General features: G+C 38.9%; 1 protein-coding gene across 1 annotated transcript; it reads right to left on the bottom strand.

Annotated features, from left to right (window-relative positions):
• Positions 1–459: 459 nt before the first annotated feature.
• On the bottom strand, positions 460–21,637 carry LOC127435297 (F-box DNA helicase 1-like). Its single transcript, XM_051688653.1, has 21 exons — positions 21,495–21,637; positions 20,960–21,121; positions 20,397–20,872; positions 17,582–17,712; positions 16,966–17,098; positions 16,341–16,531; positions 11,442–11,516; positions 11,265–11,350; positions 10,935–11,103; positions 10,432–10,651; positions 10,246–10,333; positions 10,001–10,087; positions 5,183–5,319; positions 4,962–5,058; positions 4,459–4,622; positions 4,025–4,100; positions 3,653–3,856; positions 3,381–3,506; positions 2,432–2,538; positions 2,154–2,288; positions 460–1,868 (listed from the first exon to the last, which is right to left on the bottom strand). Exons 1-21 carry the CDS (start codon positions 21,511–21,513, stop codon positions 1,701–1,703), a joined length of 3,051 nt encoding a protein of 1,016 aa, XP_051544613.1. The 5' UTR covers positions 21,514–21,637; the 3' UTR covers positions 460–1,700.
• Between the last annotated feature and the right edge of the window lie 3,700 nt (positions 21,638–25,337).

Below are 25,337 nucleotides of genomic sequence, written 5' to 3'. Positions count from 1 at the left end.
TTTATGGTGTCATATATAAAATAATGCTATGATAATATTAATGATAAAATATTAATAACATATTTTGTAATGTTTCTAATGTTTATAGTGATGCACCAAACTGGGCATTGGAAGGATATGTAGCTCATTAGTAATTATTCTAATTATGTATCTATTAATATCAATACTCACACATCAAATTATGTAATAAATCTGAGTTAGAAGACTGAACATGTTTGTAATATACTCATCGTCCATAATAGAATAGGAAGTTATTAAACACTTCTCTATTCACGTGCATGTTTAGAACGTTTGTTTTAACACTTCAATAATGGTTTAATGTCTTTAATTTCCCCATCTGAATCAGACACCTATGACATACTGCCTCAATTACTCTTTATATTAAGATTTTTCAAACAAAAACCTTATATATCCAGCGTGAGACTTTGTGTCAGAGAGATTAGCCCAATAATGTCTCTAAAATTGTGTTTACACAACATAATCCAGGTATAATATACAGTAAGGTTAGTTTGAAGCTTTTCTGGGGACAAAGAAAAAAAACACACAGACTGCACCAGATTTGCACAAGAGATTCAGTAATGTTCATACATATATATATATATACAGTATATATACATATGTTTTTAAATTCTCAAACAATTGGTTACAAATCACTTTGGATAAGAAATTGTCTGCTGAAATAAATACAATATCTAAAAAAAAACAATGCACTTTGCTTATTTGCTACAGAAACTTTTACAAAATCTTTTGTAGTAGAAATTATAGCCAAGTCAATAATAAAAAAGAAAAAAAAAATCCCACACTATCTTATCTTGCAAAGAGTATTCCAAAATGCCTGACGAAGATCGTGTGACCGAAACGTTGCCATAAATAAATTTTGTAATACTCTTTGCAAGCTAAGAGTGAGCAGGATTTTTTCTTTTTTATTGACTTGGCTACAGCTTGTGACCTACGCACCTATCCATTACTTTCCAGGTATGCGAGGTTAGATGTTCAGTAATAGAAATGACAAAAGATTAAATGTAAAATAATATATATAATCAAACTCTTTCACATAGTTAAACACACACACACACACACACACACACAAATGCTTAGATAATCATTATCATATTAGATTATCAATAAATGTCTAAAAATTCAAGTGCAAAGCTCACATTCGTCTAAATCACACCATATATCTCTGCATGAGGCTGTGATGGATGATTATTAGACTTCCCATACATGACATTAATATTATAATCTATGACACTTTGACTCAATGACTGCACAAACTATTACTCATTTTTTTACATTAGTGCTTCTCAACACTATTGTGTCATTTACAACAGCTGTAATACTGTACAAAGAGCTTGCACAGGGCCCTTTAAGGCAACCAAAATTTGGCTGAAAAACTTAAAGGCAAGTTGCCAAACTGCTTATTCTCCACTAAAACGGTTACGTCGATGTTAACGAATGTAAGAAGGCAAGATGCAGTGAGAAATCCTGGGACAGCAAAATAATGGAGATAGCAAAAACACAATAGAAATGTTACGAATAATTAAAAACAGTTACTGTAAACACTTAAATAAAATTAAACGTACATTTTGCTCCTGATATAGTACCATCCACATATATAAGTGGAAAGATTCAGAGGGTTTGCAAAGGTACTCCGAAAGACACAAATGCATAATGCCACTTGCGTTCACATGGACAAACTCTTATAGCAGTGCTAACAGCATGGCAATGTTGATTGGCAGGTCTATCCTTTCATTTGTGTAGTGCATGGATCGGACCCGCTCAGGAGGGGAGAGAAGGAAGGCGACAGGGCCAACGCGCTGTTCCACACAGGTCAAACACAGAACACCTCCCTCGTCCACACTGTCCACCTGAAACGCCCACATTTAATAAATAAAGCCAGATATACAGTCATTTCAATATACAGGGTTCCCACACATTTAGACCAATAAACTTTGAGTTGTTCATGATTACTGTATACAAATATTTTCCAAGTCATTTTCTTACATTTTGCACTCACAAAGAGCAATTTCTAGCCAATTAAATATTTTTACATAAGGCATATTTATTCATTTGGTAGATGCTTTTATCCAAAGCAAACTGAACAACATAAATAATGGGTAAATGAATGACAAATGAGCAAAAAGGACACTGACATATCTGATGGGAAGTCTGCACATGCTGAGGACATCGTCCCCCGTGATGTTGTTGTTACAGTCTTCGGTGGAGCAGAGGAGAGATGGGTCTTTACTTAGCAGAGTGCTGGTCAGTTCTGACCTCAGGAAGTACTCCTGTGGCACACAGGAAGAAGGTATATATACCAAGGGATGATGAAAATATCTCCACAACATGATATCTGGAAATTCCTTTAGCTATTAATGGATGATAAAGACTAAAAGGGAGATTCATGTAAATACAGACAGCAATAACTCACCCCAGTAAATGTGAGGATGTTTCTGATGGTATTGGTGATGTAAAGAGCTCTCCTGGCTCGTGTGACGGCCACATATAACAGGTTCCACTCATCATCTGGGATGTTTCCTACAACCAGAGAGCAAAGACTCAGCCTACCTTAAGAATACAGTCTGTATTTAATACATTTTAGTCGTCATTTCATTTTTTGTTTTCCTGATGTCCACTTTTTGCACCAAAACCATAAATACAGCTTAAAAGTAATCCATAAGACCCCAGCGGTTAAATCCATGTCTTCAGATCAGAGGTGTGGGTGAGAAACAGATCAATATTTAGGACTTAAATATGAATCTATTTCTCACCCACACCTCTGATCTGAAGACATGGATTTAACCACTGGAGTCTGGAATTACTTTTAAGATGCATTTATGTGCTTTTTGGAGCTTAACAGTTCTGGCCACCATTCAATTACATTGTATGGACCTACAGAGCTGAGATTTTCTTCTAAAAATCTTCATTTGTGTTCAGCAGAAGACAGAAAGTCATGCACATCTGGTATGGCATGAGGTTGAGTAAATGAGACAATTTTCTTTTTTGGGTGAACTATCCTTTTAAGCCTTCTATGGAAACAGTTTCTTTGCAAAAGATAAAAGAAAATGTGATCTCCTTCAGAATTTACCTTTAGAAAACAAGCCGTTTACTACAGATTTCAGCAGAGTGAAATACACAAGAAATACCAATATTCCCCATTTATTGGTTTAAATTAATGGCAAAATGTAGGTGAAAAGACAGTCTATCAGATGCCAACACATTTCAAATGATGGCCCCTTTGATCTCCTGTGCAGACAATCACTTAGCTAATACCTAGCCTTCGAGGCTGTATAGAGACTGTAACGGTATAAACGTATGAGTTCTTCTAACATTAGATGCAGAGCCATTTATTAATGCTTTCTCAAAGAAATTCCACAAACCTGTGCTGAAATGGCCCACTCTCTGCAGGTTGTGTCGAGCACATGGAACTTTCATGAAGTCATCAGTCACAACCACTGCATCAAACTCCAGCCCTTTAGACTTATGGACCGTACCAAGGATAAAATCTGTAAATATTATACAATCAGACAGATGAAGACATCATTGTGCAAAAATGCAGGGCTGTAGGTGTACAACGATGTTCCTACAGCTTAATGTGTGTATTTGTCATAAAAAACAGCTTGTGTCTTTTTCTCATTTCTGTCTCTTTTACCTGCAAACAGAGGGCTTCTCTGGGCACAACTGTAGATCCGCTGTACCAGCTCTGGAATGCGTGCGTTGTATTTTTCCACCACAGCTACCTTGGCTTCCAGCTCGCGGTCTTCTGAGGCCGTGGCATATCCTTTTAGACCTCTGTATCCACCCATCTTGTCTCTGCAGAAACTCCGAATGAAGTAATCCTTAATCGTGAGGCTGTCTGAGGTAGAGAATCAAACCCAAAAGAAAGTCGTTTAGCTTTGGAACACTATGAGGTTGAGTAAATGAGAGTTGAGAATGATTTTTTCTTTAACAACCTTCAGTCGGTTAGGGTAGGGTTAGGGTAATACTAGATATGAATCTAGAGTGGTTTTGAGATGCGACTCACCTTTCCTGCGTTTGTCCTCTGGTTGCATCAGGACCCAGATATCCATGATTTTCTCCAGTCCAAAGTTTTCAACACCCTGAAATCAGAGTTTGTGACTTTTAGAGAAACTTTTTTTTTTTTTTTTTTCACAGAATAAACTGAAGTGTCCTAATTAGATGCAACATGATGCACTGAGCAGCATGTCATTTTTCTGAACATGAAATACTGCGTTAAGCGAAAAAAATCATAGCCACTCAAAACATATTTGATGTTTAAAATACAGCTATTGGTGCAGGAGTTTTGAGCACTGAGATTTTACTAAAAGATACCAAAAGTAATGAGATGACAATAGGACCCCAAATCCACCCCCCCACCCACCTCCTCATGGAAGAGATGGGATTTCTTGCTTGACACTTTGTTGCATCTTGCATAGGTCAAGTAAATAAAGCACTCACTCCAACAATGTAGATCTTGCAGCTGGGGTTGATGTCTGTGAGTCGGACAGCCTCACTAAATACAGTGACGTTACAACGGCTGAGAATGGCCACACTCCCTTCCAGCAGCTTCTGCCCCAGCTTCAAACGTTCCAGGGTTTGACTGTCCTCTCCTCTCACAAAGCCTGATAATATACATACAAAAACCCAAAAGCAAATGGGGCTATTATTCACACATGGGTGGTTTAAAGTGAGTGAATCTCATTAAGAGCATGCCCAGATCATATTTAACCCTTTAAAAAAATAAAATGTTTATATATATATATATATATATATATATATATATATATATATATATATATATATTAAATGGTTAAATATGATCTGGGTTGAAAAAAGAAAAAAAAAAAGAAATTAAAATCTACATTCATGATATTTAAATATGGTAATGTGAATCATTATTTTGCATTACAGTACATTTTCCTCAAGCAAAATATAATGTCCTTATAATTTCCTTAATTTACCATCCTGATTTCCACCAACCAATATCTGCTTCACTTTTTTACAGCAGTCCAAAATTGTTGCACCAACGTAGGCAATCTCAGAGCCAAACCTGAAGCTCTGCAAAGAACCAAAGTGGATATGTTAGCACGTGCCACACATTTAGCATTGTAGCGACATAAAAAGCTTCATTTATAAATATTAACTGAAATTTCCTTTGTGTGTGTGTGTGTATGTTTTATACCTGCGTGAGATAGTAGATGTGTGTGTGAGGAACAGCATGCAGAGCATTGACTGCTCCTCTGAAAGTGTAGATCTGTTGATGGGGATCTCCAACCAGGATTTTTCCACAGCTCTGAGAGAGCATGACGTCCATGATGACTGGAAAATGAAACACCACAAACAGAACCGAAAATATGATACTTATCAACACACTACAGATTTATCTGAAACCACACGATTCAGTTCTCAGATTTATTTTGCGGTAACCAGCTGACAATATCCCGCTTATTATACGGCATGAAATATTGATTTGCGTTGAAATTATGTTATTATGTGAAGAAAGAAATCACCGAACAGCTGAATTTCACGTCTGGTTTGCGTCGGAGTTCTGTTGGTACTTCTTTTCCTAAAACGACCATCTGACTGCTCATTATCCAGCTTATTACAAGACTACATAACAAATAAATAAGTAAATGGACATTAATATGCATTGAAGTAATTTTATTAACTTACTTATAGAGATCGCAGGGTTATACAAGAAGTAGAAAAGATGACTCACAATTACCGGATGACCTGTCAGATATATTTTAATCCCTGGATGTGCGGTTGTTACTCAGACATATCAGACCACTAGATGGCACCACTGAACAATCAGAAAAGAGTATTCCTGAGACCCGTTTAATATACACTATATGGCCAAAAGTTTGTGGACACCCCCTTCTAATTAACGAATTTGGTTACTCCATTAAATCCAGTAAAGAACATTTTTAATGTTTCTTTATGTAATGGCTTGGGCTTTGTGTGCTTCCAAATTTGTGGCAACTGTTTGGGGATAGCCCTTTTCTGTTCCAGCATGACAATGCTCCTGTGAACAAAGTGAGGTCCATAAAGAAATGGTTTACTGTGTCTGGCGTGGAAGAAATTGACTGGCCTGCACAAAGCCCAGACCTGAACCCCACTGATCACTTTTGGGGTGAACTGGAACAGCAACTGTAAGTCAGGCACCATTGACCAACGTCAGTTCCTGCCCTCACTGATAGCCTTGTGTCTGAATGAGAGCAAATCCCTGCAGCCATGTTACTACATACAGCATAGTGGAAAGCCTTCCCAAAAGAGTGGAAGCTGTTATTACAGCAAAGGGGGAAATTGATGCCTAAGATTCTGAAATCAAATGTTCATCAGGCACATATTGTGTCCACAAACTTTTGGCCATATAGTGTATTTATACACTCACTGAGCACTTTACTAGGAACACCTGTACACCTACTTATTCATGCGATTATCTAATCAGCCAATCGTGAGGCAGCAGTCTATGCATTAAAATCAGGCAGATACAGGTCAGGAGCTTCAGTTAATGTTCTCATCAACCATCATTTACATTTACATTTATGCATTTGGCAGATGCTTTTATCCAAAGCGCCTTACAGTGTACTTATTACAGGGACAATACCCCCAGAACAACCTGGAGTTAAGTGTCTTGCTCAAGGACACAATGGTGGTGGCTGTGGGGATCGAACCAGCAACCTTCGGATTACCAGTTATGTGCTTTAGCCCACTACGCCACCACCACTCTAGATTAATGGTGAGACAAATGAGACATTTTTCCTCATCAGAATGGGGAAAAATGTGATCAATGATTTCAACCGTTGCATGATTGCTGGTGCCAGAGGGGCTGGTTTGAGTATTTCTGTGACTGTTGATCTCCTGAGATTTTCATGCATAACAGTCTCTACAGTTTACTCAGAAAGGTGCCAATGTACTGAGGCCTGGGTAGCTCAGCGAATATTGACGCTGACTATCACCCCTGGAGTTGCGAGTTTGAATCCAGGGTGTGCTGAGTGACTCCAGCCAGGTCTCCTAAGCAACCAAATTGACCCGGTTGCTAGGGAGGGTAGAGTCACATGGGGTAACCTCCTCGTGGTCACCATTAGTGGTTCTCACTCTCAATGGGGCGCGTGGTAAGTTGTGCATGGATTGCGGAAAGTAGCATGAGCCTCCACATGTGGAGTCTCCGCGGTGTCATGCACGACGAGCCACGTGATAAGATGCGTGGATTAACGGTCTCAGAAGCGGAGGCAACTGAGACTTGTCCTCCGGCACCTGGATTCAGGTAAGTAACCGCGCCACCATGTGGACCTACAAAGTAGTGGGAATTGGGCATTCCAAATTGGGAGAAAAAGGGGATAAAAAATAAATAAAAAACTGGTGCCAAAAACATCCAGTGAGCGGCAGTTCTGTGGGCGGAAATGCCTTGATGAGAGAGGTCAACGGTGAATGGCCAGACTGGTTCGAATATTGTATAACAATATTAGGCAGATGGTTTTAATGTTGTGGCTGTTCAGTACATACATATATATATATAAAAATGTACACACAGTTTAAGTCAGAAGTTTACATACACTTAGGTTGAAGTCATTAAAACTAATTTTTAAACTACTCCACAGATTTAATATTAGCAAACAATAATTTACACAAGTAATTATTCCAACAATTGTTTACAGACAGATTGTTTCACTTTTAATTGACTATATCACAATTCCAGTGGGTCAGAAGTTTACATACACGAAGTTAACTGTGCCTTTAAGCAGCTTGGAAAATTCCAGAGAATAATGTCAAGCCTTTAGACAATTAGCTTCTGATAGGAGGTGTACTGAACTGGAGGTGTACCTGTGGATGTATTTTAAGGCCTACCTTCAAACTCAGTGCCTCTTTGCTTGACATCATGGGAAAACAATAATAAAAAAAATCAGTCAAGACCTCAGAAAAAAAATTTGTGGACCTCCACAAGTCTGGTTCATCCTTGGGAGCAATTTTCAAACACCTGAAGGTACCACGTTCATCTGTACAAACAATAGTACGCAAGCATAAACACCACGGGACCACGCAGCCATAATACCGCTCAAGAAGGAGACGCATTCTGTCTCCTAGAGATGAATGTAGTTTGGTGTGAAAAGTGCAAATCAATCCCAGAACAACAGTAAAGGACCTTGTGAAGATCCTGGAGGAAACAGGTAGACAAGTATCTATATCCACAGTAAAATGAGTCCTATATCGACATAACCTGAAAGGCTGCTCAGCAAGGAAGAAGTCACTGCTCCAAACCCACCATAAAAAAGCCAGATTACAGTTTGCAAGTGCACATGTGGACAAAGATCTTACTTTTTGGAGAAATGTCCTCTGGTCTAATGAAGCAAAAATGTAACTGTTTGGCCATAATGAATGATCCAATCTTTATGTTTGGAGGAAAAAGGGTGAGGCTTGCAAGCTGAAGAACACCATCCCAACCGTGAAGCATGGGGGTGGCAGCATCATGTTGTGTGGGTGATTTGCTGCAGGAGGGACTGTTGCACTTCACAAAATAGATGGCATCATGAGGAAGGAAATTTTGTGGATATATTGAAGCAACAATCTCAAGACATCAGCCAGGAAGTTAAAGCTCGGTCGCAAATGGGTCTTCCAAATGGACAATGACCCCAAGCATACTTCCAAATTTGTGGCAAAATGGCTTTTAGGACAACAAAGTCAAGGTACTGGAGTGGCCATCAAAAAGACCTGACCTCAATCTGATAGAAAATTTGTGGGCAGAACTTAAAAAAAGTGTGCGAGCAAGGAGGCCTATAAACCTGACCCAGGTACACCAGTTCTGTCTGGAGGAATGGGCCAAAATTCCAGCAACTTGAAGCTTGTGGAAGGCTACCCAAAATATTTGAATGAAGTTAAACAATTTAAAAGCAATGCTACCAAATACTAACAAAGTGTATGTAAACCTCTGACCCACTGGGAATGTGATGAAATAAAAGCTGAAATAAATAATTCTCTCTACTATTATTCTGACATTTCACACTCTTAAAATAAAGTAGTGATCTAACTGACCTAAGACAGGGAATGTTTTCTACGATTAAATGTCAGGAATTGTGAAAAACTATTGAGTTTAAATGTATTTGGCTAAGGTGTATGTAAACTTTTGACTTCTACTGTATGTGTGTGTGTGTGTGTGTATGTATGTATATATATGATATATATATATATATATATATATATATATATATATATATATATATATATATATATATATATATATATATATATATATATATATATATATATAGACACACACACACACACACACACACACACACACACACACACACACATACATACACACACACACACACAACCGGTCAAAAGTTTTGAAACAATTACTCATTCTTTATTATAATTTTTTTTTTCTTCACATTTTAGAATAATAGTAAATTCATCAAAACTATGGAATAACATAAATGGAACTATGGGAATTATGTTGTAACTAAACAAAATCCAAAATAAATCCAAAATAAATCAAAACTGTGTTTTAATATTTTAGCATCTTCAAAGTAGTCACCCTTTGCCTAGAATTTGCAGACATGTACTCTTGACATTTTCTCAACCAACTTCTTGAGGTATCACCCTGAGATGTTTTTTAAACAGAATTGAAGGAGTTCCCATCTATGTTGGGCACTTATTGGCTGCTTTTCTTTATTATTTGGTCCAAGTCATCAATTTAAAAAAAAAATATTTATTTTTTTATTACATTTTAGTTTTGTAATGAAATAAATTAATATGGTGGCACAATGATATTTTCTGTCTACAAAACTAATTTCAAACATTTAAGCTTTCGCCTTCAGATCAAAAGATTTTTAAGATCATGAGAAACATTTCAGTCAAGTGTTTCAAAACTTTATGACCGGTAGTGTATATATACAAATTATACAATATATACATATATATACTATATATTAATTCACATATATACATGCATAATTATAAATTGATTCATCAACCTACACTGAGGTATCTTTACCTGGTGTACAATCCTGAGCTTCATCAATAAATATGACATCATAACGGTCCAGCTCTGGTCTCGTCAACTGCCAGAGTTTAAGGTAACCTGTGGCAAAAATTAAGAGAAACTATTTTCACTGAAGAGTCTTCTAAATTACATAAGAAAACTTCATATCATCTGAAGTAAAAAAATAAATAAATACTGCCACCATGTGAACCCTAACGCATTGAAATATCTGATAAATTAAAATTTTTGCTGCTTACCATCATGGGTCATGTTGTATACTCGCTCTCTTCTGCGCTGCAGCTCTACCATTTTGTCCCATAAATCCTGTGCGATACCTGCAAATATCTGGAGAGAGAGAGAAATGCATGTCAGATCACAACCAACATCTACTAATGCACAAGCTAAATTCACGAGTGTAAACTGATACAACAGTGCGTCTTTACCATTTGCTCTTGTTCGCCTGGGTACTGAGGGAGGCCCTGTGTATTCTTGTATTCTCGTGGAACATGCTGCGGGCCGACACGCTGGTCTACAGATGCCCAGAAGTTGTTGATAGTTTGTGTCACCACTTTAGCATTGACAAATCCCCCGTGGCCTTTAGGCAATATCCACGCCACCTCAAACGGCTGCAAACTGTTGGACAGTTTCTTGATCTTTTTATACCTATGTAGCAGGAAAGAGGTACAAATAAGCATTCATACTCTAAACAGACAGTCAAGACCCAAAAGATGTAATAAAAAGAGAGAGCATCACTTCTTTATTCAGGGCAAATTCACTTAACAGTTGGGCAACTTTTGCAAACCGTATTTCAGCGCAAAAACCGACAACATCCACTGCAAATAAATAACACTATTAATGGATGCAGTTCATTCCCCCTAAAAACTGGTCCAACAGGCCCAAACATGCACTGACAATTCAATCTCAATGGAGGGCTGTTTAAACTGACCTCAGTCCAACAGCTTTGAAGGCCATTGAATGGACGGTACTGCATTCCACATTGGTAGGGAAGGAGCACTGAGCTTGCGTTGCCACAGATTTGTTGAAGGCCAGGTAGAGGAAACGCATGTGTGGTCTTTGCTCAGCATACTTAACGAGTGTGGTTGTCTTTCCAGTGCCTGTAATAGGAGCATTTCACAGTTTCATCTTTAAGCGGAGTAACATTTGTCATAATTCTTATAAACCGATTTGCCCCCTCATGGTGGCTGCCATTTAAATATCACATGACCAGATAAATACTACTCACTTTATCTAGGTTTGAGGGATTTTTTTTCCTTACCAGCAAAAGCCATTATTTTAACAACATGATGTCTCTGGATGTCGTGATTAAGAATCTGCTGCTGCTCATGAGTGACATGAAGCTGTCTGAGGATGAAATCAATAATAAAAATGGTTAATTTCAACCCTTCACTTCTCATTACAATTAATTAGAAACAAAATTAGAATGGCCGCCCACCTGCTGTCTTGTAAGCCCAGAGGAGGAGGTGCATTCTCCATTAAGTGGAGCACATAGAAGATGTTGTAATGCCACCTAAAATATGGAGGTGCAAAAGTTAAGAATCATCCAGATCAGAGGTTCTCAACTGGTTTTATTTCATGACTCAGATTGGATGTCAAGTGGCTACCCAACAAAATTATTTATTGTACAAAATTAAACAAAAATGTCATTATCGTCAAACATTGAAATGTATACATTTTTCCACTAACTGTGCAGGCCCAACAATATGCAAAATTATTAACATGACTGACAATTCTAGTTTCTAAATGTCTCTTGAATTTAGATGGTTTCCTGCTTTTGGCAGCCAATAATTCACTGTATAATACAAATTGTGGTCTACGCAAACCATTTTGATCATTTTAAAGTGAACTCTTATTTAGTGCAGTTTCGTTCATGCATTTCAGGGATGTCAAGCAACCCGTCCAAGTTGACATCTGTCTAATATGAAAATCTTGTGTGATACAACTTTGAAAAGTTAGCCTATTTTGCTATGCTAAGTAGGACTGGGTATTGATACAGTTTTCCCGATTCGATTCCGATTCACAAGCTCTCGGTTTGGTTCGGTTCGATTTGATTCCGATCTCGATTCGATATTCATATGGGTACTGTGACGAGGAGAAGGGTGTGGCAAGGCTGTGAGGGTGCACCGGCGCTGAATCAGCTGATCAGCTGATCAGCAGGAGAGCGATATAAAGGGGAGCCGGAGACGCCAGTTTGAGAGAGAAGCACATGTGCTGCATGTGTGTGTGTTTGTTTGTTTGTTTTCTGTTGAGTTTTACCACTAAACTTTACATTGACTGTTCAGCCGGTTCCCGCCTCCTTTTTGCCCAGCCTTTATCTGTTTCAGTGGTGCTGAAACCCAGGAGGGAGGAGGGATGCGCTGTCGCGGAGTCCTCGCTGCTGCCATCCGCCAGGGGAGCAGCTGCAGTCATCTGCCTGGGGACGGAGGGGTCGCTGCCAGTCGCAGAGAGCCAGAGAAACTACTGCCGTCCACCGAAGAAGGGGAGGAGTGGTTCCATCTGCCAGGGGTCGGAGGGCTCGCTGCCGTCCGCCAGGGGAGGAGCGAGCTGTCATCTGCCAGAGGGCAGAGGAGTGGTTGAGGATCGGGCGACAGCGTGTCCGGGGACCGGCAAGCAAGATTTTCCCTCTCTCCTCTCTCTCTCTCTCTGTGTGTGTCTCCCACTCATTCTTTCGCTCTCCCCACGCCTCCCCTCGTCTCTCCCCCAGGTTCCCAGGAGGCAGGGTGGACCACCAGCTGAGAGAACGGCTAGAAGGGCAGCGTCTCCCCTACAGAGATGGGGGTGGGTGGGTAGTAAGTCAGTCTGGTGGAGCCCTGGCCTGAATCGGGTGGGGAAGGAGTGTGACTAAGCGCATTTAGTGAGAGAAGACATGCGTGGTTTCTTTAACACATCAAAGTGTGATTCGAATTAAATGCTTCTTTTTTGTTGTTGTTTTTAAATTAACAACTGACTGTAAAAAAGACAAAGGGTATTAAACGGGTCATGACATGAGGAATTAAATTTTCCTTGATCTTTTGACATATAAGAGGTCATTGTACTACAAAAACATACTGTAAGTTTCAAAACTGAAAACTTCCTCCTTAATAGAAAAGGAGCATTTATTTAAACCAAGCTGCAAAAATGGCTTGTTTGGAATTCGTGGAACTTGTGATGTCACAAGGACCAAATACATCTGCATATGCAATGCCTATTTTTCCGTCATTGTATCCTTGGCCCCGCCCACTGGTTCTCAGTCAGTCACACAAGTGAAGAGAAGAGAGATTGGGCCTGTCATGGGAGATTCAACCTATGTGGACTTACACGGGACACCTTCATGTGCCTGTCTGGATTTAAATGTTTTTCTACATAAACATGCACAGACTTTGATCACTCGATACATATCTTGAGCCGCTTTTAAAAGACGCGGTGTCAAGTTACAACTCTGAAGTGGAGAAGCTCTCTGTCATTCAGCTGCTGCCTCGTGTTTTTTCACACATCTGCGCTATTTTTAGTTGTTGGTGTATGAAAACATGATGGTATGATACAGGAAACTGGATGTGGATGTGTCTTCAGCATATTTTAGAGTGGATTATATGTTCGGCTTATATCATACCAGTCATTATATGATTCAAGCTTTGCAAAGAAACTGTTATTGAAGGATGGGGCAGTTAAAACACTTGGACACGATCGCAAAAACCGTGAGTAAACAGTTTCATTCATGAATATTTCATGTGTTACGATTGTGTGATGTGTGTGCTGTCACTGTTTACACCAGGTGCATCTGTTGACTTGACGCGATGCAACGTCTTGAGGCTGTTTACAACGGACGCATTGACATTAACTTTCTAAACCGTTTATTTGTGTTGGTGGCAGCAGTAGCGCCACCGATTGCAGCGCAAAATGGAACAGGACATCTGTTTACTGTTGGTGCGACGCGCCACAACAGACGCTTCCATGGTAGACGTCATAATTGATTATAATGGGTTCTATTGCTTTTGATGTGACTCTCGCGTCTGGTGTACACAGAGTGTGAGTATTAACAGTTGTGCTTGAGATGAACAGTTTAATATACTCGGATGCAATGTGTTGGATGTGCATTATGTGTAAATTAATGTTGGACAATTAATGCTGTTGAGCTGGTTCATTCTCTTCCGACTGAGTTTCAAAAATGGCTGTATTCGAGAGGCTGCACAATGTGAGCCAATCATAAAAGTGGACATTTACATTGAAGTTTTAATGAGGTGCTTAGGCCAAAACCAATCGTTTCAGAAAGAGGACCAGAGACAGGGTGCAAAATTATCACATTACTAAATTATTTAATGCAAAAAATGTTTTAATGCAAAAAAAAAAACTTTACTTACATTATCAGTGGACCTCAGGTAAGAAAAAAAATAATAAAGCATTTCACCACCATTTCACCACCCCTTTAAAAGAGACATTATTCAATGCTATACGGATCCGTGGATCTCGTCTTTGGACACACAGAACGAGTTAAACCAAACGTTTACGCTCAACACGCAGTGAAAGATCAATCTTGGGATTTAAGAATCGATATAGAGATCATTCATACAAAGATCGTGATGCATTGGAAAATTTATATTTTTTCCCAGCCCTAATCCTAAGAGTGCATGGATTTATGGTTAGACAAAGCCAACACGCAGATATTCTACAGTTTTCTTTTAGTTTTTTTCAAAATACCTAAACCAAGACAAAAATTTCTGACTGTAACTCCTCCTAGAGCTTTCAAGAAACATCAACCAAACTTGGTCTAGACCTTCAGGCTGTTCTGATTTGGGTTGCTATGACTTCTCTTACTGATCAGAATTACGTTTTTTGCAAAGCATGTAATCGAAAAGCCCAAAATTCCATAGACTTACATGAACAGAATGTTCAAACATGCCAACACTATTCCAACTCCAACTATTCCAACTCCAACAAGACCTTTAATCTGTTTTAACTGTCTCTCTCCAAGGGGTTTACACGACAACATTTTCAACTGAAAACGGAAAACTTTTTATGCGTTTTGGCTGTTCATTTACACGACAACGGCGTTTTGGGGCCTGGAAACGCAAATTTTTAAAAACGGGTTTCAAAGTGCAAGTTTTTGAAAATGATGCTGATATTGTCTGTGTAAACATACAAAAATGCGAATTTGTGAAAACGATGACGTCGTGCGCACACGTATTACGTGATCACTCAATAAGCATGCGCACAAGTACTTCAAAACAATGTGCGAGACATTCAAAACTACAATGGCGGACTACATGACTATGTTTGTGCTGCTCAAGACATGTAATAATAAAGCAACCTCATCAACCGTCGAGACAAAATTGCTCGATGCTTTCGCCATCTTCATTGTTTGTTTTCACCGCTCTGTGGAAGAATGGTTATGTGCGCAGGTGCGTAGTGTTTCTTTACAAAGTGACATCGCCAACTACTGGCCATGCATGCATAATACAGCGTGTTTAGTCATTTTCGCGGATCCGTGTGAACGCAAAACTTTTCAAAAACGCAAAGGAAAAACTTTTCCATTTTTAATACATCGTTGTTGCGTAAACGTACCCTAACTTGGCATTAGTTTATCTATCTATAACCTTCAAACTTAAGTATTTTTGTTTTCTTGACAAGCTTTACCTGTCTAGTTGCATTTTATTAATTGCATTTAGCAAAGTTTTTTCCCTGCTGTCCCCCTATTTGTATCCTACAAAGACCCTTAGAGGACAGGGCTGGAATTTTTTTTCTGAAATAATTTTGCATGCCCTCGCAAAAAGTTTTGTTCCTTCGTAACAAATTAACCACGGTTTTACTATAGCAACCATATTTTAACCTTGATAGTTGTAGTACAACCATAGTAATAATACAGGAAAATAAAAACTATGGTAATAAAAATCATACTTTTGTGGTTATGGTTTTACTACAAATATCATATTACTACTGTAAAACCATAGTTGGTATTGGTTGGTAAAAGTGGTATTTTTATTGTAAAACCATAACCACAAAATTATGATTTTTATTACCTTAGTTTTCATTTTCCTGTATTATAACTATGGTTTTTACTACAAATATAAAAAGTTAAAATATGGTTACTGTAGTAAAACCATGGTAAATTTATTGCAAGGGAATGCAAACTACTGCGAGGGGACGCAAAACTATTTCAGAAAAAAACAAAATTCCCACCCTGTCCTCTAAGGGGCTCCATATTATCCCATCAGAACAGACCTGCGATCCACTAGTGGAGAACCACTGATCTAGACAGCCCTGCATAATAAAGAGTACATTCCCTAGTAAGTCTCTATGGTGACTATATGGTTTTAGTTGTGTTAAGTCACAGAATGAATAGAACAATTTCTTTCCTAACCTGTTGCTTATGTTAATAATGTTCTTTCTCATGGCCAAGAGCAAAGTTGCCACTGCCCACAGGTACTCAGAGACTCCCCCTGCTGACAGAAGACATCCAGACGTCTGTAACAGAGCAACCAGGTCCAAGACATCTTTTACTCCGTCAGCCAGAATCAACATCAGGGACATGGCAGACCATGGGTTCAGTCCCTAAAACACAGTCAAATCAACAATCAGTCAAACAGATCATTTAAAATCAAAACCTCTTGCATGACTTTCTTTTGTACATGGAACACAAAAGGATATGTTCTGCAAAATGTTAGCCTCAGTCACCATTCACTTTCAATGCATGGAAAACAGATGCAATGAAAGTGAATGGTAACTGAAACTGTCTCTCTGGCTCTCAACAACTCCTTTTGTGTTCCATGGAAGAAAGAAAGTCATCCAGGTTTGGAACAACATGAGAGTAAGAAACCACAGTTTGGGTGAGCTATGCCTTTAAGGTCAAACAATGTTTTGCAGAAGAAACGCATATGAGAAAACATATGAAATTATATAGAGGAATTTAGCAGGCCTCTGTTAATTTAGGACCACAAAAAAAACACTAGTCTTTTTGGTAATTGTTGACTGTGGGTTCACATTACCTCATCGCCCACCAGGTCTGGCAGTCTGTGATTGATGCAGGCCTCAGCCTGGGCGTAGAGCCGATGTCCTTTCACAGACGCCAACACGTCCTTCACATTCACACGCTTACTGTGTTTGAACTGAGACATGTACCTGAAAAAAAATTTCAGAAACAGAAACATGTAGGAAAAGATCTCATATTTCAAGTTCTAGGATAAAACATAAATATAGAGTAATTATATTCCAGTAATTGTGTGGGTGTTTTTACTAGAATGATCTAAGTTTGAGACCAAAGTGTAGGGCTATAAATAAACACATATCATTTTGATATTATGGCACCAATGTATAAGGACCTCAAATGGTGTGTTTTCCGTCAGTTACCACCCTCTGCTACATAAAAGCCTGAAACCTGACCTGAAATGGACCAATCAGCAGACAAAAGTTTAACCCTCACTGAACTACAGTTGACCCCCAGTGTACAAACACCTAACATGCTTTGATCTTTGATCAGCTCTGTAGGCCTAGAGATGTAAAATGTGGGGAATGGGGGGTTGAGAATGTTAATTTTTCATGCTGTAAAGGCACACGTGATATGTCATGTGGTTTGTTTACCGATTGAGCATCATGTATTCTTACCTCACCATATTGAGAAGACACAGGTCGTGCTTTTTGCTTATGTTATTCTCATCCAGGATAGACTTTACCTCCTTCACTGCCTCACGTTCCCGCTTACTGTATCTGTAGTACAACTTCTTCCATGGAAGAAACTAGAAATAAAATTGCTAGATGAATATGTGTGTGTGTATATATATATATATATATATATATTAGACACACACACACACACACAAATACAAACATTTATATATACAAATACATATACATACTGTATATACACATACAGTTGAAGTCAGAAGTTTACATACACATTAGCCAAATACATTTAAACTCAGTTTTTCACAATTCCTGACATTTAATCGTAGAAAACATTCCCTGTCTTAGATCAGTTAGTGTCACTATTTTATTTTAAGATTGGAAATGTCAGAATAATAGTAGAGAGAACTATTTATTTCAGCTTTTATTTCTTTCATCACATTCCCAGTGGGTCAGAAGTTTACATACACTTTTCTTATTTGGTAGCACTGCCTTTAAATTGTTTAACTTGTGTCAAACATTTTGGGTAGCCTTCCACAAGCTTCTCACAATAAGTTGCTGGAATTTTGGCCCATTCCTCCAGACAGAACTGATGTAACTGGGTCAGGTTTGTTGGCCTCCTTGTTCACACACGCTTTAAGTTCTGCCCACAAATTTTCTATCAGATTGAGGTCAGGGCTTTGTGATGGCCACTCCAATACCTTGACTTTGTTGTCCTTAAGCCATTTTGCCACAACGTTGGAGGTATGCTTGGGGTCATTGTCCATTTGGAAGACCCATTTTTGAGCGCACTTTAACTTCCTGGCTGATGTCTTGAGATGTTTCAATATATCCACATAATTTTCCTTCCTCATGATGCCATCTATTTTGTGAAGTGCACCAGTCCCTCCTGCAGCAAAGCACCCCCACAACATGATGCTGTCACCCCCATGCTTCATGGTTGGGATGGTGTTCTTCGACTTGCAAACCTCTCCCTTTTTACTCCAAACATAATGATGGTCATTATGGCCAAACAGTAACATTTTGTTTCATCAGACCAGAAGACATTTCTACAAAAAGTTACATTTTGTCCCCATGTGCACTTGCAAACTGTAGTCTGGCTTTTTATGGCGGTTTTGGAGCAGTGGCTTCTTCCTTTCTAAGCAGCCTTTCAGGTTATGTCGATATAGGACTCATTTTACTGTGGATATAGATACTTGTCTACCTGTTTCCTCCAGCATCTTCACAAGGTCCTTTGCTGTTGTTCTGGGATTGATTTTCACTTTTCACACCAAACTACATTCATCTCTAGGAGACAGAATGCGTCGCCTTCCTGAGTGGTATGATGGCTGTGTGGTGCCATGGTGCTTATACTTGCATACTGTTGTTGGTACAGATGAATGTGGTACCTTCCGGCTTTTGGAAATTGCTCCCAAGGATGAACCAGACTTGTGGAGGTCCACAAATTTTTTTCTGAGGTCTTGGCTGATTTCTTTTGATTTTCCCATAATGTCAAGCAAAGAGGCACTGAGTTTGAAGGTAAGCCTTAAAATACACCCACAGGTATACCTCCAATTTACTCCAATTAGCCTATCAGAAGCTAATCGCCTAAAGGCTTGACATCATTTTCTGGAATTTTCTGTTTATGTTTTGCACAGTTAACTTAATGTATGTAAACTTCTGACCCACTGGAATTGTGATAGTCAATTAAAAGTGAAACAATCTGTCTGTAAACAATTGTAGGAAAATTACTTCGTATCATGCACAAAGTAGATGTCCAAAACGACTTGCCAAAACTATAGTTTGCTAATAAAAAAAATCTGTGGAGTGGTTAAAAAATGAGTTTTAATGACTTCAACCTAAGTGTATGTAAACTTCTGACTTCAACTGTATGTGTATATATATATATATATATATATATATATATATACACACACACACACACATATACATACACACAAAGCGTATATATCAAAAGCCATCTCATATTTTAGCTTCTTCAAAGTAGCAACCCTTTCAGGTCCAACTCATTCATTTATTTTTGAAAAGAAATTCATACAAAAGGCACAATCTCTATTTGTCTACAATCATTTTCATTTATCATTAATCATTAATCATTTAAGCACAAAGCTTTAAAGGTGCTATATGTAATATTTTTACTGTACTAAATCATAAAATGACCATAATATGTCATTAGAAAATTGGGAAACATGCCAAGTTGAAATACTGGCTTCACCAATAACAATGTTACAGCCAGTATATTCTACTTTGAAGTTTCCATTCCGGGCCGGAATTTCTGTTTATGTTTTGGCCTGTGTGATCCCGCCCACTGCCTGCTCACTAATAGTATTTCGACACCGCCGGGTTGCCAGACTTGAACAAGTTTGCAGGCAAACAACACTGCCTACTGCAGCCATGGAAGCCAGCAAACGAACTGGATCAGAGATAATAGATTCCATCCGACCTAAAAAGTCTCACCATTCATCTAAAAACCACCATGACCAGAGGTGTAGTAAAACAAGGATAAATATCGGAGATGCCTTTGGAAGAGCAAGACAGCTTAAAGCCCAGAAATCCTTCAAAATGGATGCTGAGTTGGCTAATTTGCGTGTCAAAATTCTGGCAATCCGCATGAGTTTTGAGTCTGGGGCGGGGCAGACAACTCTCCAATATTTTGAATTTGGACTGCAGTACCCATTTCAAATGCTTGTTGTCAAACTTACATATAGCACCTTTAAAATCAAAACGTTTTTTAAGATTATGATTGAGAAACAAATGTGTCCAAATGTTTTACTGTAGTGTTTATATGGCTACACACCTGTGGATCTATGACAATAGCCCTCCAGTGTTGGCACACCAGGCTGATGTGTAGATACAGATCATCCGCTGGCAGATGTGCAAACACAGTCCTCAGGATCTCCTCGGGCAGGTCCTGGAGCTGGCCCTGGGGCACTGCCTGCCCGCCCTGCAGCCCATAGTGGGTGTCAGGTAGGCTTTCAACAGGGTACTCCTCATCCACCTCTCTTTTCACATCCACAATTTCTTCTTTTTTAATTGAACTAATTTCTGCCTCCATGTCCTCGTTGAACATGTCCTCAGTGATTCCTTCCATAAAGTCAACTTCCCCATTCTCTTCAACACTTTCCTGTTTAGGGGTGAGATGCACAGGGGGTTCCTCATCAGCCCCCTCCTTAATTGGAGTCTTGTTTCCTTTTTGAGGGCTGGTGCTGATGACTCCAGAGACAGAGAAGAACTCTGTGATGCCCCTCTGTTTTCCCACACTATTATCTGCAGCTTTAACAGCAAAATTAAAAAGGTGTTTAAGAGAAACATTTTGCATTATGTACCGAAGTCTAAACACACTGACAAATAAAATAACACCTTTTCTGCTTCTTTTGGTGGGTGTCCTGGGCCAAAGTCCACGGTTGGCATCTCTATTGGTCAGATTGACATTGAAAGTCTGTGTTAGAGATTGGTTTCCTGTGCTGCTTTGGACCAGATCATGACACTCTGATGGCACCAAGTGTCTGCGTTTGACCCTTCCTACATAAAGACACATCAGATAGGTAACAAGCCACATACCCTGCTGAAAAAAACTGCTATAACTAAACTAAGCTGCTCAGTTGGATGCTTTTGGAGGGGCACCTTTAAGCTAGGCTGGGAGACCAGTTAAAACCAGCTATGGCCAGCCAACCATCTTAGGCTGATATTAACTGTTTTATTTTATCAGCTGGGACAAAGACATGTGACTAAATCTGCAAGAAGTGGGTTAAATGTGAGATTTGTCTGCAGCACGGCATGAAACACAAGTTTGGATCCACTGTATTAGCAACTCACAAAAGTCCACTCACAACAATCACAAACAAGACAACCATAAGAGGAAAGTACAAAAGCAGGTATATTTTTATACAATTACCTCTCATGGACGAGTCCATGATACACAGATGGCGAGACAATTCTCCTGGCCTCCGATATGTCAGATTTTAAAACTCTAACGGGACACGTTTACCCAAACAAACAAACAAAACAACTTCACAGTTGACATTTCCGCTCGCCGTCTCTATTTTATTTCAAAATAAAAGTAGCGCGTTGAGTGAATATTGGTGATTATTTGAGCCAGTGCCACATGTAATAATGCAATAAATGTTTAAACTAAGCCGAATTAATTAAGATAAAAAAAACAAGCATAGTATTTTTTGCTTAATGTTTTTTCCTTGTTAATACAATATTAATTATTATTTTAATTATATATTAAATCTAATTATTCAATGCATATAAAATGATTGTTTTACAGAATGAAACTGAAACCATACAGTATTTCATAGATGCTTTGGTGCGTTTAGTGCTTATTAGTGATTATTTGAGTGAGTGGCATGTGTTTGTCAATTAAAAGCATTGATAAACAACCAAACATAATATTTTTTACTTGCTATACATCATATAGATTATATTTACATTATATCTCAATGCGTTTTTATCCTGGTTAAGTAAAGATTACTGACTAAATAAATAAACAAATATGAATCATGAATAATTTGTATTATTTAAAATTATATTCAGCTCTAGAAATAAAAAAGAGACCACTGCAAAATGATCAGTTTCTCTGGATTTACTATTTATAGGTATGTGTTTGAGTAAAATTAACATTTTTGTTTTATTCTATAAAGTACTGACAACATTTCTCCCAAATTCCAAATAAAAATATTGTCATTTAGAGCAGTTATATGCAGAAAATGACAACTGGTAAAAATAAATAAATAAATAAATAAAATAAATAATAATAAAAAAAAGATGCAGTGTTTTCAGACCTCGTATAATGCAAATAAAACAAGTTCATATTCATTTTTAAACATCACAATAATAATATTTTAACTTAGGAAAAGTTCAGAAATCAATATTTGGTGGAATAACCCTGATGTTCAATCACAGCTTTCATGCGTCTTGGCATGCTTTCTACCAGTCTTTCATATTGCTGTTGGGTGACTTTATGCCACTCCTGGTGCAAAAATTCAAGCAGCTCAGCTTTGTTTGATGGCTTGTGGCCATCCATCTTCCTCTTGATCACATTCCAGATTTTTTCAATGGGGTTCAGGTCTGGAGATTGGGCTGGCCATGACAGGGTCTTGATCCGGTGGTCCTCCATCCACACCTTGATTGACCTGGCTGTGTGGCATGGAGCATTGTCCTGCTGGAAAAACCAGTCCTCAGAGTTGGGGAACATTGTCAGAGCAGAAGGAAGCAAGTTTTATTCCAGGACAACCTTTTACGTGGCTTGATGCATGCGTCCTTCACAAAGACAAATCTGCCTGATTCCAGCCTTGTTGAAGCACCACCAGATCATCACCATCACCTATCCAATAGATGGCAGCAGAGAGTTTGTAAACAGTCCACTGATGAAATAAGTGGCGCCCACTGCCATACAAACTGGATGCAGTTCAAGAGTGAGAGGTGAAGCGTGTCTTTAGGCCTCCTAGAAAATGGATTTTTGATGGTTCACTAACCTTTATTTTTTTTAGTCCAGCTGAGTGTGTGTTGCACACAATACTGGCTTTGTTTCTGAGCTGCTTCAGACATCAGTCAAAGCCTACTGTTGCATCAGATAAGTGGCAGCAAAAACTCTCAGTCTGCTCTTGAGCTCCATGCTGCCTTAAAGTCAATCTGAAGATTAGACTACAAGACTCTTACATTTACATTGAAAGCATTTAGGAGAGGCTCTCATCCTGAGTGGGGTACAAAAAGTGTTTTGGTCTTAATACCATAGCAAGCATGTGTAATGGTGGCCAGCTGATAGATAGCTGTGCAATGTGTATAAACCTCACTCTCCTCTACTAGGGACTGTAGACTTTAGCCTCCTTGTTAGCACACCCGCCTCTCATGCCGGAGACGCTGGTTCGAGTCCCATACAGAGTGGGTAGAACAGGAGCGTCACAATGGTGCCGTGACCCAGATGGGAGTGAGGTTTAGGGGGGTGAGTGTAACGGTGGCCAGCTGATAGATAGCTGTGCAATGATTTATAAACCTCACTCTCCTGACCTCAAGAGGTGCACTGGCGACTGACACTAGGGGCCTTAGCCTCCTTGTTAGCACACCTGCCTCCCATGCCGGAGACACTGGCTCAAGTCCTGTACAGAGCAAATAGAACAGGAGCGTCACACGTGCAATTCTGGATGTTACTTGCTAGGACAAGAGAAGTAGCATTCCATATATTAAGCAACTTTAAGTTAAAGCAAATAAAGTGAAAACAGGCTTTTTGTGTGTTTGTATTTGTCATGATTAGTCAAAGTTTTCTTCAGCGAGGTGAGTCTTGAGTTTGTGCCTGTTTTGACATGAGAGGAAAGTGCAAGGAGAATGCAATACACCCAAAGTGTATTTTCATTGAAATATGTCATACAGAATCAAAAATGTTTGGACCATATTTACATGTAGTGTCTCGCCAACAGGTGAAAAGATATGCAGTAAACCATGGCGAGGAAGTTATCATGGCCAAGCCCCCAAACATTCGATATCTCTGAAAAGCTCAAGACATCATCTTTACGATACACCAGGACTACAAACTGTGGTATGTATGGTCTCAGAGAAATTCACTAAAAACAGAAGTTCCTTACAGTGGACAAAATAAACTGTTGGTCGCAGGAGGTTCATGTAGTGTAAAAAACTAAGAAAAAAAAAATTTAATGTCTGAATGACTAATATCTAAGGGTTTGAAATGCTAAAACATTGGTGGGGTGGATACTAAAAGTGAAAAATCTACCTATAATTTAACTTGACATGGTTAGCCTCTTAAATTTCTCTCTATCTATCTATAGCTACTTTATTCAGGTGAAAAATCTGGCCCTGTTTTAGCCATTATAAGTAACTTGTCCACACTTTTCCGAAGTACTACCTGATCTTTCCAGCCTCAGTTTGGGATTTGAGAGGGGAATAATATTAATAGCTTGTCATGTGGAGTTGGGTTTCTTTTGGTCGGTTTTTCCGTATGCTGCTGATGACTTTGGGAATTTAGGCCCGTGTGAAGCTGCACGTATGCAGAATGACTGTAACACTTCGCTCAGTCCACGAGAATACTGAAGAGAGAATGTGTGTGTGTGTCAGAGCTCAGACTCTGGAGTTCCCTCTTGGCTAGACTGTCAGTGACATCACCTACAAGATGAATGTCTTAGCATGCACTTCTCGGCACCTTTTAAAACTTACTGAGCTATGATATGTCCCTCTCATACTTTGGACCTTTTCTCTGTGTTTAACAATATAATATATATATGCATATGACTTCAATTCAGCATAGTGTATGTTATCATTCTTGATATAAAACGCTGTTTAAAAAGTTTCTTTCGAATGCCTGTATTCAAAGAAGATCAATCGTGCATGTGCAGAAGGGCCTTGATGCTGATGGACGGTGTGGAAAAGTTACTAATGTCTTAGGACCTGTTCTATTCATGGAATAACACTAATAGGTCTCAATGAGACCATAAATTGACACCACCTCTGCTGACCCATGCAGTCAAAATGGATATGAATCTTTCAGCGAGGCCTCTCAGGTTAAAAAAAATGACAATCAATCACTTTCATTTCTACAGAAGTAGAAGTTGTAATTTTTCTTCTTTGAGCCAGAAGATTTACAGTAAGCACTTAGCCAGATGCCTACAGAGGTCAGAGGAGCTGTGAGCAAAGGAACCTTAGACTGAGATGTTCTGAAACGCTGGACTGCTAACACAGGTTTGAGTAATGCAAATCGTAATTACCATAGAATTCCATATGTATT

The sequence above is a fragment of the Myxocyprinus asiaticus genome, chromosome 45 (assembly GCF_019703515.2).
Source record: "Myxocyprinus asiaticus isolate MX2 ecotype Aquarium Trade chromosome 45, UBuf_Myxa_2, whole genome shotgun sequence".
Classification (NCBI taxonomy): domain Eukaryota; kingdom Metazoa; phylum Chordata; class Actinopteri; order Cypriniformes; family Catostomidae; genus Myxocyprinus; species Myxocyprinus asiaticus.
The sequence above is the reverse complement of the archived record's forward strand: the minus strand, read 5'-3'. Positions and strand labels throughout refer to the sequence as shown.

Coding starts and splice junctions, on each gene's coding strand:
- LOC127435297 (XM_051688653.1), bottom strand. Junction 5,059..5,182: donor ACATCTACTATCTCACGCAG/GTATAAAACATA, acceptor GGTTCTTTGCAG/AGCTTCAGGTTTGGCTCTGA. Junction 2,539..3,380: donor AGTGGGCCATTTCAGCACAG/GTTTGTGGAATT, acceptor CTCTGGTTGTAG/GAAACATCCCAGATGATGAG.